The sequence below is a fragment of the Crocodylus siamensis genome, chromosome 6, assembly GCF_052110815.1.
Source record: "Crocodylus siamensis isolate JL-2025a chromosome 6, ASM5211081v1, whole genome shotgun sequence".
Lineage (NCBI taxonomy): Eukaryota > Metazoa > Chordata > Crocodylia > Crocodylidae > Crocodylus > Crocodylus siamensis.
In genome coordinates this window covers 8,358,782-8,378,083 of record NC_143400.1, presented here as the reverse complement: position 1 = coordinate 8,378,083, position 19,302 = coordinate 8,358,782, and the positions used below count along the sequence as shown (strand labels likewise).

The following is a 19,302-nucleotide window of genomic DNA, read 5'->3' as shown; positions in this document are numbered from 1 at the left end:
CCCCAGTCAAGGAATCAAGACCCCCAACCAGGCAGAAAATCCAATTCTGGGAGCTGGGATAGGAGGCAGGCGGGGATTTGAATGCTTTGTGCTTCCCTGCCCGATGCCCTTCTGCATTCACGAAGGCCGGAGAAGAACAGGATCATTCAGTAGCAAAAGCCACATCCACAGCGAGCTATGACAGCCGTGGCCAGGAAGAAAGCTCACTCTTCATTCAGGCAAGCAGAGTTATGTCTCCTTGGACATCGGCCAGCTCTTCTCCTCGGGGCTTCATGGGCTGGCACCTCCTGCTGTGTCAGAGGTCACTATGTAGGAGGCCGGGGTCTTCCAAGGCGAGTTGAGTGTAATCTGTGGAGAAGGAAAGATTCCCTTTAGGGAATCGTGTTGGTACGCACTAGCTCCGTGGCTTGGGAGACTGCCAGATCCAAAGCGGGGCAAACCTAAACGAGCTGTCCCCTAAAACTTCTTAGGAGTCGAGCGCTGAGTTCGGAGAAGACTCAGGCTGGCAGGGACCTTGGGAGATCACCTCGGGACCAACCCCCTGAGCACAGCAGGGTGGTCCCCGTCCAAACGATCTCATCCGAGCGCCTGTCTGACTTGCCCTTAAAAACGTCGAAGGATGGAGACAGTGTCTGCGAGCAAAGACCAGGGGCTCAGGGAAGCGCAGGACAGAAAGGCGCCGCTGTGTTGGGCTCGGTCGAAGAGCCTGCGCAGATTCAGATCTATTCCTGGGCGTGCGTGTGATTAACACTTGCTGTTAATTCGGATGAAGGTGGGGTGTGAGCTTAGAGGGCTGTAGCTCTTCCTGATGGACTCCACCGCTGGGTCCACCTGGTCGCCCTCCCACTCCACGTTCCCAGCCCCCGCGGACTTGCTCCAGCATGCCAGATACCAGCCACAAAGCTAAGCAGACCAGCAAGTGCCTTGGAGCAGATGTGAGACTCTCCTCCTCCCCCGGTGCTGACCCCAGGCCACTGTGGAGCCACCTTCTCCCCCCAGCAGATAGCCTCCGGTGCAGCTGAACTGCAGTGAGGCCTAGACCCAGGACGGGGAGGGAAGCTATGCAGCCCTATCCAGGTGTGGCTGCTCTTTCTCTGTCATGCCTTGTTCTAGTTTGATCCTCTTTGCCCATGAATTAAGGGCTCCTCGACAAGGGGAAGAGAGAGGTAAATTAGACAGAGAGCTGCCTGTGTGGATACTCTTGGCAGGTACGAGAAGTCACGCTCCCCTTTCCAACCAGATAAGCAATCTCTGGCCAAGGCAGTTAGTGGACACGTGGAATATCCCTCGTGGTGCATATGAATCAACACCCTGGCTTACTGAGCACTAGTCTCCACGCACAGACAAGTCCTAGAGTTAACTCTTATTCTGAAATCCATGTGTCCACACGTGGAGCTGATCCAGACTAACACCGTGTGCAAACAAACCCAGACTGCATCGCTGCCTGACAATCAGTCACTACCCCAGGCGCAAATGGATTCCAACACAAGTCCTGTCCACCTTGTAAGTCAGGAGATGGGGTGTAGGTTGTTCTGGGATAATTCTAGGTCCAGGTAGGAAAATGTAACCCATGGAGTAATGCATTATTTACAGGTTAAGATATTGTACCATGGAAGCATTGGTGGAAGAGCTTGGGCTGTAGTGACTATTAGATGTTGGTTTTCTGACAGCACCACCCCAAAAGATGGCAGGACATCATTCACGATGGAAGAGATCCATCGGTAGCCCAAGATATGGCAGGACACCATTCATGATGGAAGAGATCCATCGGTAGCCCAAGATCTACTTTGGCAGATCCATTTTCAAGGCCTAGGAAGGACACTAGCCAGTATAGTCTGTGCTCATTATCTCATCCCTTGTTATCTGGCCAAAAACACCTCCTTCCCAACAGCCACTTGGGAACGAATTTCCTGCTGGGCTAACTACCTCAAAAAGCTGCCAAAGCCCATGGTGGTCCTCACTGCATTAGTGGTTCGGACACTCCATTGTATGGCCCAAATTCTCCCCCCGAATTTGCTGAATCATAGAGTCATAGAAGTCGGGTTGAAGGGACCTTGTAGATCATCAGGTCCGACCCCCTGCCTGGGCAGGAGAAAAACTGGGCTCAAATGAGTCCAGCCAGGTAGGCATCAAGCCTCTTCTTAAAGATCCCCAGGGTAGGAGCCAGCACCACTTCCCTTGGAAGTTGGTTCCAGCTCCGAGCCGCCCTGACTGTGAAGTAGTTCTTGCGGATGTCTAATGTAAACCTCCTCTCCAACAACTTGTGGCCGTTATTCCTTGTTATGCCAGGGGGTGCTTGGGGAAACAAGGTCTCTCCCAAAACCTTCTGGTTCCCCCTAGTGAGTTTATAGACAGTCACCAGGTCCCCCCTCAGCCTGCGCTTGTGAAGGCTGAACAGGTTCATGTCCCGCAGTCTCTCATTGCAGGGTCTGCCCTGTTGTCCCCTGATCATGCGAGTGGCCTCTTCTGGACCCTCTCAATGTTGTCCACATCCCTCCTGAAGTGGGGTGCACAGAACTGGACGCAGCACTCCAGCCGTGGCCTGACCAGTGTTGCATAGAGGGGGAGGATCACCTCCTTGGCCCTGCTAGAGATGCATCTGTGGATGCACAACAAGGTGCGGTTAGCCCTGTCAACCGTGACCTCGCATTGTCGGCCCATGTTCATCTTGGAGACAGTAATGACTCCAAGATCCCTTTCTGCCTCCGTGCTCTCAAGAAGGGAGTTTCCCATCTTATAAGTGTGCTGCTGGTTACTACTGCCCACGTGCAGCACCCTGCACTTGTCAGTGTTGAAGTGCATCCTGTTTTTTCTAGCCCACCCCTATAACCTATCCAGGTCTTGCTGCAGTCTTTCCCTCCCTACTAGCATGCTCACCTCACCCCAAATTTTGGTATCATCAGCGAATTTAAACAGGGTGCTTTTCACCCTGTCATCCAAATTGCTGATGAAGAGATTGAACAGTGCAGGCCTAAGGACCGAGCCCTGGGGGACCCCACTGCCCACTTCTCCCCAGGTCGAATATGACCCATCCACCACCACCCTCTGAGTATGACCCTTCAGCCAATCTGCAATCCACAGTTGCCTAGTTTTTTAATGAGGATGGGATGGGAGATGGGTCTAGAAAGTCTTGCTGAAGTCTAGAAATACTACGTCCACGGCGACACCTGCATCCAATGCTTTTGTGACCTGATCATAAAAGGCAATCAGGTTGGTCTGACATGACCTGCCCCTAATGAAACCAGCTAGCCTTCTGACCCTACGCTCGGCCTTGGTTCCCCAGACAGATTTTGTGGCTTTTGGTTTCCCTACCTGTGCACTCAGCCCATTCCCCTTGGATGTTGGCTGCTTCTCCTGGCCGCAGGTGACCCCCAGACATGGCAGCCCACATCCCGGCGTGACCCAGGTGCATGTTAGAGCAATGCTATGGCTCTGTCCCTATTTCATCACACCAACCTCACCCCACCCAGGGGGGGCAGCTCTGCTGCGGGACCAGAAGACTTGTGAGACCCAAAGCTCTGATTTCATGCAAGCAACGGCCTTGAAATGAAGGTTTTGTCGGAAAGCAAAAACCACCTTGAGTTAATTCCTGATTTTGTCCCAGGGTTTTTAAGCTGGTCTCACGATTTTGAGAAGGCCTGGCAGTTGGTCTGAAAAAAAAGCCAGGCTGGAAAGGACCTTGTGAGGTCATCTAATCCAGCCCTGAGTAAACCATCCCAGCCAAGTGTCTGTCCACCCATTCTTGGAAACTTCCAAGGATGGAGGTTCCCCCACTTTTCTCTAGGCAGCCCACTCCAGTGCCTGACCCCTCTCCTGGTCACCGGGTGGCCTGAAGGTGGTGATAATCATTCATCATCACCTTACTGCAGCATTATCTGCAGCGTTTCTGACTGCATATCCTGCAGCTGCAATCTCACCATTTCTTCGGGACCCTCGTTGTCAGGGTGGGTGGCCATCACTCTCCTAACTACATCCTGCCCAACCAGGGCATGGTCCTTCAAGAATCTGTTGCATCTGGGCCAACTCCACTGGCTTGACTGGGGTGAGAAAGCCAGGGTGGCCGGGGCCCTTTTGTTTCCGTAGCCCAGTGACCCGTGGGGGTCACCCTTGTTTGACTTCTCCTCCACAAGGAAACTGAGAGAGCCAACAGCACCTCAGTGAAATATTTAGGAAGCTTATTCGAGGTCAGGAAGTCAGGCTGCAGGAGAGCCGGCATCTGGCGGTGGGTTGTTAGTGGGCCCCCAAGGAAAAGCTTAAACGTCCGTATGAATCTCCATGACAGGCAGCCCTCGAAGGGAGAAAAATGCACTGACTTCAGCGATGGGGAGTGCGTGTGGCGGGGTCTGGATTGGAATTTGCCCAGAGTCTGTCTGAGGTCTGAGCCGCTCGATCCTGTCGGGAGGTGGGTCGACGGGATTTTTCTCTTGCTCTGATGCTGGGAGGGGTATATGTGCTTTATGAGAGCAGTTGCTGCCTTCTCCTCGGAGCTTCTGCCTTTGAAAAGCAGATCCGCACAATTCTGCCCTTCCTCATGACATACATTTATAGCAGCGACCAGAGGCGACGGGTTAGATCAGGGACTCACTTTGCTGGGAGCCACTCAAACAGCGCAGAGAGCCGACGAACTTCAGTGCAGGGATGCGTACGGGGGAGAGGGACGGATATGGGAAGAGCACCAGTGGAATTGGGGTTAAAGGCAGTCGCTCTTGGCTCCCAGCCTGGCCCACCTCATCATCACACTGCCTTGGCAGGTACCAGGAAAGTGAGATGGCCATTTTATTTCGGTGACTGTGTTGCAGGGCAGCTGCGCTGCCTCTTTCCCCCATTTCTTCATGGGATCCGCAGTCCAGAAGCGCAATCCAGTCCGTGGCTGCAGGAGCCCTGGAACAAGAGGCCTTGGAGAGCTGAGCCCGTCCAAGTGACTCCACGGCTATCCCTCCTCCGCGAGCAACCTCCCGGGAGAACAGTCTTGACAGGGCTCCTTTCTGCCTGACACTTCTCATGCTTGGCTCCGAAGCCCGAGGGGATATTTGGGAGAAAGTCTGCGGTTAATTGGACTTGCTATATTTGACCTGCGTGGCTTTGGGGAGAAAAACCTCTGGATTGTCACATCTGCAGAGGTTAACTCTTTCGCAGTTGCTCCCTGGTCATCCCAAAGCGTCTCGGTCTAACAATCTAGCGTGTGTTCAGGACACCTGTCTTCTGAGGCCGTGCTATTTTTGTTAGAAGCCGTGTGTATTTTGGGAGGTTGACTGTATAATCTGTGATGGGTGTGAAGCTCCTCAGGGGTAGCCATGATTGGAGCTGAATCAGTAATGGATTTGGTGGCTGAGCTGAAATTTTTGGTGGAGGGGAAATATTCAGCGGGCGCGTCTGCATTGTTCATGAATGCGCTATAGTTACTGCGCATGAAATCTAGTACCTGTAATACTGCACAGTAGCGCCAGCGCACGCCTTTTGAGTGATGCAAATGTGCAGCCGATGGCGTGTTAGCGTATAAGCACGGGTTTCACCATGACGTTAAGGCGCAGTCAAATTAGTCTACTGTGCATTTTGCATCTTGTGTAGACATGCCCAGTATGAATCAAACCAAGAATGCAGATTTGGGGATTTTCCTGCCTTTTTTTTTTTTCCTTCTGTTTTTCAATTCTCAGCAAGGAAACAAGAGCTCTCATTCCCCCAGATCTAGCTGCAAACGATATTTCTTGATACAACTTCATGCAAGTAATGAACGACAAGGAGGCAACTTTAACAGATAGTCACTGCCCAGTCATAGACCTGTAGAGGTGGAAGGGACCTCAGGAAGTCGCACCTAGTCCAACCCACTGCTCAAAGGAGGATTGTCCTGATCTAAGTAGCTTCCCAGCCTTTTGGGTAAGATCAAGCTGGTAAAGGGCTGAATTCCTCAGCTTTTGGCCTGGAAGCTGCATGTAGGATGCTGGCCTGGTAGGAAAAGACGACGACGTTGGATTTGAGAGATATGGAAACTGGACGTGGATTTGAATTGGCTGTTGCTGAAGTTGGCCACGCTCTTCAGTTTAGATAGACGTATACCATAAACCCTTCTAGACAAGTGCTTGTCGCAACCCAGTGATTCACAATTGTGAGGGGAAGGGGGCGGGGGCTGTGGTACCAGAGACCCTTTAAAGCAGTGGTTCTCAATCCTTTTTGTACCAGGACCCATTTGTAAACCTCGATGGCCAGTCCCGACCCAGTGCCCCTCGCTCCCGTTCTGCTTTGTTCTGCGCTCGCACCCCGCGCACGTCGGGAGCGACCGTGCGCCCTCGCAGAGACCCCGTTGGATGTCATTCCTTCCACCCTCGCTGCCTGAAATCCCAGAGCCAGCTGGTAACGCACGGTGTGATGACCCTCCCCAAAGAGGCACCTCCAATTCCCCTTGCTGGCTCTGATTACCTTTCCAGATCCCTGCCTCCCCTGCCGGAGGAGAGACAGGCGCTGCAGTGGCCGCACAAAGCAGCTTCTTCCCCTCCCTTCTGAGACACCCTTTTTCTTTCATCATATTTTTTTTCCCCCTTCCTTGGGTTATATTTGCCCGATCCCTGTTAAATAGGACGCAACGGCCTTTGGAAGCCGGCCCTTTCTGCTCCCCTCCCCACCTCCCCCTGCCTTTCCCAGAAGAGAGAGAGAGATCTGGGAAGTGGCACCAAAAGGCCTGAAACGCACAAATTATTTGGGCGTGCAAAGGGCTGGAGCCCAAATCGGGGCTAGTGAGGAGCCAGCTGCAGCACGCAAGGCTTGCAAGGAGGCTGGGGAACTTAGGGCTGGGTTGCAGGGAGGAGATGGTTCCCGCTGCCTTCCATGGCATTGATCCTGGGTGGCAGTGTCCTGGCAGGCTCAAAGTCACCCTGCCAGCATGGTACTGGGAACAGCCGGCTGCTAAGAGAGATTCTTGCAGGCTGTCTTGTGTAAGGGGCTCTGTAGCTAAGCATCCATCTGGCCTGGAAGCTGGACTGGCTCCAGTGGCTGCCTGACAGCCAGGGCTGAAGCTAGACCCCATACCGTCCATCCCCTCGTTCACTTTCCAGAGTCCCTGTGTCTCCGTGGCTAGGGACAGGATGCACGGGCAGAGGGCGGCTTGTATCCACGTGTGCACGTGTGAGTCGGCATTCGTCTTTGGGAGGGTGTTGGGCTGCAGTGCTGGACCACGGGGTTTCACTGGCCGACGGGTGGCACGTGAGCAGATGCAATGGAGGAGGGGGGGTGTGGAGGTGACTTAAATGCCCTGACTTGAAACAACTGGACTTTTTCTTAAGAAGGGTTTGCTGTGCTTGATCCCATCAGCGCAACTCCAAGCTGGGTGCCGTTGTTCTGCTCAAACATCTCCCCACATACGGAGACCGCTCGCCACCCAGCCCGTGGGGAGCCCGTTGGAGCGCGAGGAGAGGAACCTCAATCAGAGACTGGCTGTGAAAATCAGTTTTTGGCATTCGTTGCCACGTCACCAGCACAAAGGGAACAAGGGGGTTGGGTCTCCAGGGGACACTGGGCTGTGGTTTCGCCTGGCCAGTCTGCCACTGGATTTTGGAAGCGGGCGTCAGAGATCTTGGCGTTCTTCAGGCTTTCCAACTTGATGACGAGCTCCGGATAATGACCGTGGCTTCCTTCTGGCCGACTCTCCATTTAAGTCTTGCAAGACCCTGAAGTCCTATTCATCAGACTGGTCTTTTCTCCCTTTCTCGGACCATGGGCTCAGTCAGTGTCAACAGGCCTGGCTGACCCCGACTACAGTAGACCTTCACCTGTTGGCACCAGCTGGGATCTGGTACAATATCCCCGCTACCGTGAGCCTGGCCACTCGAATCAGCCGCCTCCATGCGAAACCCAAGGAATTTCTCCTGTTTAGCAACTACGAGCATCTCTCCTTTCCCACCAAGAGCTGCATGATCCCGACGGGGATCTGGCATTTGGGGAATGCCTGGGAAGCCTCCGCTATCTCCCCTCTTAGGGTGATGTGCTCCAGTCTCATTCAGAGCCGGGTTTCAGATTAGCTTTGGAGCTGTTTTTGTCCTAAAGGCAGGTGGAAGCTCGTTAACTTGAGCTTCCTTCAGCAGGGGAGGAAGGAAGGATGCCTGGAGCCTTGCAGCTTGTGTGAGATAAGATCAAGAGGGCAGATTGGATTTGGCGCCATGGCTGCTGGGTGGTTCTTATTTGCATCTCTCTGAGGCCGACCCACAATCCCACTCACGTTCAGAAATGTTCTTTGGCCATTCCCTCACCCCGACCTAGCCCAGATGCACTTATGAAGCAAAAGAGTCATTGCACCTAATGTGATAGGCAATAATGTTCTTGATGACAACCGGCACAGAAACCCCCTTGCCCGCACACCTCAGTTTATTTCCTACCTATGGGGACTTTTTACCATCTTGTACCACCTATACTTTCCCCAGCGCTGACCAAGGGACTTTGATCCCAAAAGCTTGCAGAAAAGGACAATTTTCTTGCAATCTCCCAGTTGGTCTAATAAAAAGGTATCATTTTGGAGCCCAGAGTTCTAGTTTTTTGGATGTCTTCTGATTTCTAATAGACACTTTGGGGGGATAAGATGTTTTCCTGTTGGAGTCTTTGCTCTGGTCGAAAACCCAGTTTTTCCAGCACAAAAACAGTGGTTTCAACTGGTGTTTTTCAAGCAACCTCACCAAGGCAGCTCGGTCCCGACTGCAGAAAAGAAAAGGAGAGAAGAAAGATCTCTCTCTCTTTTTTTTTTTTTGGACCTATATTTTCCCTCTGATTTTTTCTTTTTCCTTTTCATGTTTTAAACCCCCCTTTTTGACCAACAAGAGCTTTTCAGCAATCAAAACCCATGGCATTGCGGTTGTCCATAGCAATGAAACTGCACAACCGGACAAACCAACCCCCCAACACACACACACACTCTACGTGTGGACCAGCCCCAGGACACACATAGCGCAACCCTGCGCAGTGTCCCGCTTGCCCTCCAGAAGATTTCCAAGAACCCCGCTCCTTGCCAAAGGGTGTCCACTGTCCGGCTACCCTGGCACACTCTTTGATCACTGTCCCTGGGTCTCACACAACCTCAGGCCTAGGAAAGCATCCTGCAGGGGAGCCAGGTTCACCTCAAACCACGCATGCACCATGCCCCTGGCATCATGGTGCCTGCAGTGGCCACGTGGTATGCCTGTAGCTGCCTGCGCCAGGCCTCTCCATGCTTAGGAACTGCCGTTTACTGGGTCACACACTAGGTCCATCTTGCCTGGTCTCTTGTGTCACACCATGGCCACACCACACTAGAGTTTTGTAAATCCTTCTCCTGTCCCCTCTCAGATGTCTCTTTTCTAAGCTGAACAGGCCTGGCCTCCTTACTCTTTCCTCATATGGAAGCCTCTCCATAACGCTCATCATCCTTGTTGCCCTTCTCTGGATCTCTCCTAGTTCTTCTGTATCATTTTGAATGCTGTGCCCAGTCCTGGTCCTCACGCCTTCAAGGTGTGGATGCTCCGTGGATTTATAAAGGGGTATTAATAGTTGGCAGCCAGTATCAAGTGGAGTTCCCCAGGTCCTGGGGCCGGTTTTGTTCAATATCTTTACCAAAAATCTGGAAGACAGGACGACGCGTGCTCTCAGTAAGTCTGCAGATGGCACCAAGCTGGAGTTGTAGTAAATAGGCTGGAGGGTAGAGCTAGGATTCAGAGAGACCTTGACAAATTGGAAGATTGGAGCAAAAGAAATCTCGTGAGGTTCAATAAGGACAAGTGCAAAGTCCTGCACTTAGGATGCAGCAATCCCATGCACCGGTGAAGGCTGGGGGCTGACTGGCTGGGCAGCAGCTCTGCAGAAAAGGACCTGGGGGTGACAGTGGATAAAACTGAATACAAGCCAGCAGTGTGGCCTTGTTGCCAAGAAGGCTAATGGCATCCTGGGCTGCATTGGTAGGAGTGATGCCAGTGGGTCCAGGGAAGTGATTCTTCCCCTCTGTTCAACGCTGGGGAGGCCACATCTGGAGTCCTGTGTCCAGTTTTGGGCCTCCATTACAGAAAGGATGTGGACACATTGGAGAGAGTCCAGCAAAGGGCAACAAAAATGGTTAGCGGCTGTGAGAAGAGGCTGAGGGAACCGGGCTTATTTAGTCTGGAGAAGAGACAACTGAGAGGGGATTTAATAGTAGCCTTCAACTCCCTGCAGGGTAGGTCCAAAGAGGACGGAGCTGGATTGTTCTCAGTGGTGGGAGATGACAGGACAAGGAGCAATGGGCTCCAGTTGCAGCCAGGGAAGTTGAGGTTGGATATTAGGAATAATTTTCTCACTAGGAGGGTAGTAAAGCCCTGGAACAGGTTACCCAGAGCGGTGGTGGAGTCTCCATCCTTGGAGGCTTTTAAGACCCTGGTAGACAAAGCCTTGGCTGGGATGATGTAGTTGGGGCCAGTTCTGCGCTGAGCAGGGGTTGGACTAGGTGTGACTCGCTGAGACCTCTTCCCACCCTCATGTTCTCTGACTCTACAGTTTCTAAAAGGGCTTTCTTTGGGATGCTGGGCTCTGTGGGCCTGATGGTGTGATCCCGGGTGTGTATGTTGGGGGGTTGTGATCTATCTTGGGCCAGAATCGCACTCCAGCCACCTCGGTCTAGGAGCCCTGGCCAACGATTGGCTGTCGCTGCAGCCAAAATGCCTGTGGAGCGCTGCTGTACCTGAGCCTCGGTGGTGATTTCCAACCACTAGAGGCCACTGCTGCACTGGGGGTCATGGCCACTTGCAAGGACAGTGCTGGAGATTAAGTGACTTGACAGAGGTCCCACTGGACATCAGTGGCAGGGCAAAGTCTCCCGAGCTCCAACCTGAACTTTTACCCCTGAGCTGTGCTCCTTGCCCCCAGAGGTTACCATAGACCCTGTGGACCCAAAGCAAGCCTTGATGCCAGGTGTTGATAAGCCCCATCTGCACCAAGGTGATGCTTATAAAACCCCGGGAAGGAGAGGAAATGGACCCTGAAGCTTAATGCAATGAGATGGGGAGCATGTTGTGCTATAGGCAGGAAGATACAGCCCTGATCAGGAGTGGTAGGAAGGGAAACTGAGGCACAAAGAGAAGTGACTTGCCATAGCTGGCCTTGTATAGCCCCTGCTGCCTCATTAGGGAGAGCTTTCCAGAGGCTTACGCTGGGCTGCAGTCCCCCGTCCCCCACGGGAAAGCTGTGTTCGTCACCGGTTCCAGTGGCAGCCTCCAGGGACTGGACCTTTTGGGGGGGAAATGAGCTGATGGACCGAGCCCAGTTCTCCCAGCTGTCTGAGAGTGAACTCCGGGCTGCGTCCAGCACAGCAAAGCATTTCCCTGTCGGACCCTGCTGCTGCGGGAAAATGCACGTGCTCTGGACCTGTGCCCTCAAGATGAAAGGCGGTCGAGTGGATTGCAGTCCCCTGGCTCCCGCTCCCCCGTGGGGCTGCTCCGCTTTGGTGCACACGCATCTCTGGGGCTGCCGGCCGGCTCGCCTCTGCAGTATGGTGCATATGAATCATGCAGGCGATACGAGATGGCCAGGGCAGGAAGCCCATCCTCCTTCGAGCGCCTGGTGATGGCTCAGGAATGCACAGCCCACGTGGGGCTCCTTAGCTCCTCCAGAGTGCAACACCCTGGAGAAACCCGCTGCCTCTCCGTAGCCAGGGATGAGGGCAAGGGGGAGACCGCTGGGGCTAGCAAGGGGGTCCAGGTGCGGGACGCAAGGTTGTCCTTTGGGAAGCTTTCGGTGGACCAGGATGGAAATGCAGAGACTCTTTCACCCTGTGAGCTTTGCAGTGCAGCTGGCCTAGAAGAGAGAAAGGCAGGGGTAAACAGGCCTGGGGAAAGAGCGGAGGATTATTATTATTATTATTCTGTATTATTCCAGCCATCAAGTGAAGGCTGGTGTCCCACCATGCCGGGCGCTTCACAGACACAGTGGGACACAGGCCATGCCCCCGCTGGGAGCAGTGAGATTTTACCTTGTGTCACACATTAAATCAGCAACAGTTTTCCTTCCTGCCTGTTGTCTGGCCTGTTGCTTGTCTCTTATTCTATGTCTGCGCAGATCCCGACAATGCAGGGCCTTGGTCTTGGCTGGGGCCTGAAGAAGCTGCTGTTAATATTGCTACTACTAGCTCACCCTAAAGGCCATGTGTCTCCCAAAAGCCATTTTCCTTTGAGATACCATTGCCGCAGCTCTAATGAGCACCTGCAGGCTCCCAGCCGTGTGCATATTCCCCTAAACAGTGTTTCCCAACCTTTGATACCCGGGGCATACTTTTTTTCTGGATTAAAATAAGCAGCACACTTCCCTCTTGCATCTGAAAAGAGTGTGTGTGTGTGTGTGTGTGCGCGCGTGCGCGTGCATGTGTATGCGTGTGTGGGAGTGGTGGCACTGTTAATTGCCACCTCCTCCCCACCACCAAATTTCCAGACCTGCGAGGACCCCCATGGACCAAACAACATGGGTCAGGGGCCATTTCTAAAGGGACGTGGCTGGCATCTGCCTCTCTGCTCACGACTTAGAAGCAGGCGCAGCGCCTCTGGCTGAGGAGCGTGGCCTGCAGGGGCCAGCCCTCCACGGAGAGCACAGCCCTTTATGGCACAAGGGGGGTCGCGTCTGCTGAGATCAAGGCTGGGTGATGTGCCCGCACAGAATGCAAGGCCAGCCCTGTCCCAGAGCAATTGCAAATGTGACCAAAAGCAGCACCCTTGATTCCCATTTTCCAGAAGAAAAACCGAGGCACAGACAGAGGCTAAGAGTGTGCTTTGTAAAGCTGCCTACGAGATTTAGGTGCCTGCTTTCCAATACTTTGTGGGGGGGGAGGGAGGGGGAAAGAAATGATCCAATCCACAGCATTTTGTCCAACAGGAGTGTCCGGAAACCCCGGGGCTCACGGCGGGAGATCAGAGCAACCTTTTCAACCTGCATGATAACAACCCCCTCCCTCATCCCCAGGGCCCCAGAACCTGCTTAATCCTCTTCTGCTGCAGGATGAAGCCAGAAGCCGCAGCAGAGATGGCCCGGCCTGCCTGGAGCCAGGAGAACCAGATGCACAGGTGGAGGCAATGAAGCAAAGCAAAAAGCAAGCCCCTCGGAGCCTTCCGGGGCACCAGCAATCCTCCACTCCCAGAGGCCAAACAGATCTAGGTAGCTCCCAATGATGGGCTGGAGCGGGGGGGGAAACAGCAAGAGCTTAGGGCACTATCCAGTCCGGCAGTGCTGAGCCAGCTGCACAGTTATCTTGAGCGGGGCGCTGGGCTCGGAGTCCAGGCACTTCCGTGAGCACTAAGGAAATCGCTTTGCTGCTGTATGGATCGGGTGGTATTAGCCCGTTACTGTGAGACCCTGGGGTCCTTTTTGGCCAAGTGGCGATGCTTTGGGCAGTCTCTGATGCATGGCTCTGCTGATATGCCAGGCAGAGACTGAGCTGACCTGAAGAGACGGCATCGGTTTGAGAGGAGCCGATGCAGAAGAGCGGTCCCATCTCTCGTCTCATGTGGGTCCCACATCTCTTCCCCTCACTTGAGCTGAGTGGCCCCATTGGGATGACATACTGAAGGCATACCTTTGCCTGGTCATGAAACTCAAATGTTCCTCTCCAAAGCCATGGCGAGACACCTGGACTCCCTGACGCTGAGTCTAGGACCCCAGTGCTCGGTGCTGTACAAATCCAGACAAACAACACAGTCCCGGTTCAAGTGAGCATCCCGAAAGGTTCTGTCCTAACTGGAAATACAGGCTGCTTTCCAGATTTTATTGGAGATCTTGTGCTATTTGGCGCTGGATCCAGAAAGCCCCCAGTGGCTAGCTCTATGGGGGTGGGCTGAGACTCTCTGCTTTCATTTCAGAACAGCAGCCGGCTCTCAGGGGTTGCAAAGTGGCTTGCAGAGGGGACAGGAACACTCCTGGGAGACTGGAAAGCCAGCAGGTAAATACTGTATTTATCCACATACCACTGGCAACTTTCCCCTGAAAATTAGCTATTGAAAATCGGAGCGTGCGTTTTAAGCAAGGAAATGGATTCTGAGCAGTTGGGTTGCAAGAAAATCATCCTTTTTTTCCTTTTTTCTGCTTCTCAAAACAAGCTACATGCCTTAGGGGGCTTGTGGTAGGCCGATAAATATGGTAACAAGCTGGCCTTTTCTTTTAACCTCCTGGTTTTAAAGCCAATGTCATGTTTTTTTTATGTTTGATTTTTTTTGGGGGGGGGATCTTCAACATCTCAGTTTGGCAGCAGTGCTAGTATTTTTTAAGCCCCGAAGCAGGCAAAGCCTTGTATTATCAAAAACCACTAAGCCCCCAGATTGCATTATTTTCCCAGTCCCACTGACAACCATACATAGCTCCTGACTTCGGTGACATCCTGTGACCAGGACGTCTTCAGCCCAGTCCCGTCCTGTGTCAAAAACCAGATTCTTCTGATCCATCTGAAATCCACTGCCTTGGTCCCATCTACCCGCTAAATTCAACGGGAAGCTACCTTTGGCTTTCTCTCCTCTCTCTACCATTCATTTATATTGCAGTGGCACCTAACAGCCGCAGCCTACAGTTCCCTTGTGTCAGGTGCTGTACAAATGCTCAGCAAATGCGGGTCCTGTGACTGTGCAGCCTGAACGCTAGGACAGTGCAGAGAGATAAGGTCCAGGCACTGGCGTATCATTGTCTCCCTGTTGCGGCTCTCGTATGAGCCCTCTCTAGGGGCTGACTGAAGCAAGAGGAGGAGGCAAGCCCCAGGGTGCATCAGCTGCAGGGCATGTGTTCACATTCCCAGGCTTGAAAAGCAAAATAACGCTCCCATTTGCTGACGGGCTCTGTGCTCTGCTAGGATCAGAAGTGCCCCAAGACTTATTACGTGGGCAGTTGTGGGGGCCAGATCCCTGCATTGCAGCTGCTAAGAGCCCCACCGAGCAGGGATAGATAACCCCAAGAACTCCGGGCAGGCCGCTTGCACAGAGCTTTCCCCCACACTGCGCCGGCAAGCATCGCCCCCCATTTCCACTGCTGTCAACAGGCAGTGGATCAGCCCCAGGGCCCATCCTGAGGTCAAAAGACAAGCTTAGCATGTGCCAGCGAGGCACGCCAGAGGGAACGGAGCCCCCCACCCCTGGACAGCCCTTCCCATCCCAGGAGCAAACTCCACTCCTGCAGCTTCCTGCTCAAAAGCACCCCTGCCCCTTCCAAACCCCTGTGTTCTGCGCAAGGGACGTTTAGCCATCAAGGTCAGACCAGATCCTGAAGGATGGCAGCAAAGCGAACCGTGATTGTATTCAGTGGCAGCTACGTAACTACACCTTGTTGGCTCTGAAGAGCTAAAGCCTGGCTGGGTTTCCCTTTGCCCTGGTCCCATCCCTCTCAACACAGGCCTCAGGACTGCAACCAGAACCCCTTCCTCCAGCTGTGCAGGGGGCATGGCAGCAAGCTGCGCTGCTGTGGGCATCAGCTGCCAGTTGGCAGGAGCCTGGCATCTGGGTGCTAGGGGCTGCCCCTGGCTCTGCTTGCTTTGTGCTTTGTCAATTTGAAGTGCAAGCTATTTGGGTAGGGGGTGTGTGTGTCTGTGTGTGTATAAGCTCTTTGGGCAGGGGTGTTTGTAAGCTCTTTGGGTAGGGGGTGTGTATGTGTTTCTGTGTGTGTGTAAGAGCTTTGAGCAGAGGTGTGTGTGCATGTGTAAACTCTTTGGGTAGGGTGCGTGTGTGTGTGAGCCCTCTGGGAAGGGGGTGTGTATGTGTTAGCTCTTTGGGCCAGGGTGTTTGTAAGACCTTTGGGTAGGGGTGTGTTTCTGCGTGTGTCTGTGTAAGCTCTTTGAGCAGGGGTGTGTGTGCCTGTGTAAGCTCTCTGGGTAGGGGTGCATGAGTGTGCATGCATGTGGGTGAGCTCTTTGGGTGGGTGTGCGTGCACTTGTATGCGCATGTGTGCGCGCGTGTGAGTCCTTTGGGAAGGGGGGGTGTGAGCCCTTTGGGCGGGGGGGGGTGTGCGCGTGCACATGCATGTGAGCTCTTTAGGCAGGGAAGGCTATGTGTGTGTGTGCGTGTATGTGTAGCTGCATGTACACACAAGGGCGGTGCCTGGCACGACGGAGGCCTCAAGCTCTGCCGGAGCCTTTAGCCACCAGCCATCCTAATCGTGAGGATCGTCCCTGGAGGGGAGTCTGGCGGGCGGCTGCTCATGTGATTTTGGGGTGAAATCCCTGTAGCAGGGCTGAGCGCGCTGCACGGCCCTGCCTGTTCTTCCCAGGGCAGCATCTGAGCCCAGGGCTGGCGCAGCTCTCTCGTGCCAGGGCTCTGGGGCAGTTTTCTCCCTCTGTGACAATTCCTCCAGGGTCCTGGTTTGCTGGGTCGAGGACCCAGCCCTCAGGGACTCTCCTCCATCTGAGAAGTTGTGGCCCATCGGGCCAGGACAGCTTTGCCAGGGCTTATTTTCGAAGCTTTCCCCCATCCACGTCTGCCAATCTTGGGAAATTCATCCACGCGCTGGCTCCTGTCACCATTTAGGCCCTCGCTCCGTACGGCTGCCAGGTCTGCCCGGGCTTTTTGGAGCGCCTCCAATAAGCCAAGGCAAGTCCCGAGTGGAGACGGCTCCGCGTGCATGGTACTGGAGTAGGGATTTTAAAGCCCTGTGCGGGGAAGGAAAGGAAAGCCCATGAGATTTCTCTGCCCCCGTATGGCCTCCTGGAAGTGGGTCCCGGTGTCCAGAAATGGGTCCCGGCATCCAACAACACTGAGCTCAGGGCATGTCCAGCGACTCCATGTGGCTACTGCTGTCAGGACCGGCTTAGCCTGGAGGTGGAAGCAAACTTTCAGCAAGTCCTTTCTGCCAGGGTCTGCTCTGGATCAGAAATCCTGCTCCTTTCTTTCCCCCTCCTCTGCCTCTTGCTTCCCCCAGGGGTTACCCCGAGCTTTCCACCTCCCAAGCCTGCACCCAGGACAAGAGATCTCTGTTGCCTCTTTGGCAAGGAGCCAGGTTAGGCTGGGACCGTCCGGGGGCGGGAGATCGTTCCCTTTTCAGCACAGCCCACACAAACCTGGCAGATGAGCAGGGCACCTCGCAGGTCCTGCCCTTGCGGCCACTCTGGCTCTCAGCACCCCATGTACCCCACAGGGGACCTTTTGGGGGGGCTATGCAAATGCCATGCAAAGTATGTGCTGCATGGGATTTGCATGGGCGCTCCCCCAAGCCCGGGCCATGGGGATGGGGGCTCCAGGGGTGGCAGGAGCCACAGGGGCGGAGGCTCTGCCAGCCTGGCCCGGGGGTGGTGCAGTGCCCAGCGCTCCCTGGGGCCACCTGCGAACGTGGCAGCGCTTTGCACCCAGGCGGGGGGAGAGGGGGGCGATCCAACGCTGCACCAGAATTGGGGCCCCTTGGCAGGGGTTGCAAAGCGCAGGGGCAGCAGAAGTGACGCCCCCATTGCCAGGGGGCAGCCTCCGGGGGGGGCAAAGAGAGACCCACCCCAGCCAGGGGATTCACGCCTTGGAGCCCCTTAGTACCCCCAGGAGTTGCAAAGCACAAACCCCCTCGCTCACGCTGTTAGGGGCTGCAATCCACTTCCTTTCCCCAGGGTAAGGCCCCCTTTGCAAACCCCTTTAGCGCCCACAAATTGCCCCCACCCCCAGCATGCGGTCCCCCCTGGGGCTGGAGGTGGAGGCAGCAGGGGAGTACACCAGAGAGGTTATGATGCTGTCCCATACGGGGGGGGGAGGTCCAGCACTGAGCCCCCCAGGCTGGTGTGGGGAGGCAGTGTCCTGAGCCCCTTGGAGCAGGTTGGGACATCCAGTCCCTGCAGTGGGGGGGGACCCCAAGCCCTAGATGCTGGTGCCCAGGGCGGGGGTTTTCCCCACTTTGCAAGCTGCCCCCAGGGGTAGCAGAGCCAGGGTCTGGGCTCGGGTTTGGGGTATGAGGCAGGGGGAGTCTTGGGGCTGAAAGAGGGGCAGAAGGGCTGGGGGGGCGGAGTGGGCTGGGGGAGCGCCTGACCTCTGGGGGAAGACACCTCAAGCGGTCTGGAAAGGGGCTGGGGGAGATTGCAGAGGGTCCGGGGTCTGGCAGGGGAGGGGATCCTGCGGGTCCAAGCAGGCTGAGCCCCCCGAGCCAAAGGGAAGACTCCCCGATCTGTCCCAGCGCCGTCACTACCTCTGCACCAGAGTGACACCAGATTGCTGGGACCCGGCTCCCTCCGGCCAGGCAGGCAGGGCCCCTCTGCTGGGCACCCCGCAACCGGGATCGGGCTGCCCCCCCCCCCCCCCCCCACTGCACTGCTGGGTCCGGGGAAACCCCCCGGTGGCTGGGCCGAGAAGCCCCCTGACTCCGCGGCACAGCTCCCCTGCCTCCCTTTCCCTGCCACCGCCAGCCTGGCCCCGACAGGAGGGGCCGGGCCCCGGCCCCCCTATCCCTGACTCGGTGCCCAGGCTGGAGGCAGGGAGGAGGAGGAGGGGTCTACACTGCTGGGGACAGGCTGGAGGGCTCGAGTTACAGCTCAGCTGGGGGCAGGGGAGGACTGGGAGCTGGACATATACACCGGCTCGGGCAAGGCAGAGCGGACAGACAACCGTGGTGCCTTGGCCCAGAGCAGACGGCGCGGGGCTTCTGCTGGGGCCGAGGTACTTTGGATTCTCCTGCTGCGCCCAGACCAAAGAGCGAAGGGGGATCGGCTGCATGACGGCTCGGTAGTGCCAGGGGTGAAAACCAACGCTCTCTGCTTCTCCTCCGCAGACCGCTGCATGTCTAACATTTAGACATGTTCAGCTTGACGAATTCAAGGACTCTTGTCATTCTCACGGTCACCCACGTCCTTTTATTAGCAGTTGTCAGATGCCAGGAGGAGGATATCCGTAAGTGGCACCTTTCTTTGGATCTCTAGAAACGCACCCTGATATGTGGGCGAGGGTTTTGGGGGGCAGAAATCCCTGCTGCTTAATCTGGGAAGGAGGGGGGTGGAATTATAACTGGGGTTTCCTTGGGGGGTATGCCAGAAAAGCCAGGAGACTTGCACCCCTCCTGGCAGGCACCTGGGCATCCCAGGTTGATGGTGAGCCCAGATGCTTTGCCCCCTTCTAGGTGCCACCTTCTCCCGGGAGGACGGGAGCTGGCGGGCCGCTGATTGGAGGAAAAGTTCTGGGTTAGCTTAGTCTGCTGGGTAGCTTGGCAAGGGAAATGCCTTTGCGACCCTCTTTCTGGGTCTCCAGCCTTTCCTCTGCTCAGAGTCTTGTGTCAGGACTAACCCCCCCGACCTGCTCCGTTAGCTCAGAAGCCACGACCCCCAAAAACCTCGTCCTCTTCCCGACAGCAGCCAAAGAGTTAATGCGCGGCGTGGGATGGGGGGTGTACAGGGGAGCCAGA

General features: G+C 55.1%; 1 protein-coding gene and 1 long non-coding RNA gene across 4 annotated transcripts in view; both read left to right on the top strand.

Annotated features, from left to right (window-relative positions):
- LOC149860864 (uncharacterized) overlaps nt 1–13,903 on the top strand; it is a 33,643-nt gene extending 19,740 nt beyond the window's left edge. Inside the window, exons 2-3 of the long non-coding RNA XR_016443137.1 lie at nt 12,966–13,122; nt 13,824–13,903. This is a non-coding gene — a long non-coding RNA (uncharacterized LOC149860864). The remainder of the gene's footprint in view (nt 1–12,965; nt 13,123–13,823) is intronic.
- A 4,510-nt stretch (nt 13,904–18,413) lies between these two features.
- COL2A1 (collagen type II alpha 1 chain) overlaps nt 18,414–19,302 on the top strand; it is a 43,486-nt gene continuing 42,597 nt past the window's right edge. For 2 of the 3 annotated variants that reach the window (XM_090055337.1, XM_090055335.1), the window contains exons 1-2: nt 18,414–18,563; nt 18,676–18,794. In XM_090055337.1, coding sequence (XP_089911463.1) covers nt 18,701–18,794 — 94 coding nt within the window. In that variant the 5' untranslated portion in view covers nt 18,414–18,563; nt 18,676–18,700. Of the gene's footprint in view, nt 18,795–19,302 lie in introns of all 3 variants that reach the window. The other variant, XM_090055336.1, reaches the window with a different exon arrangement.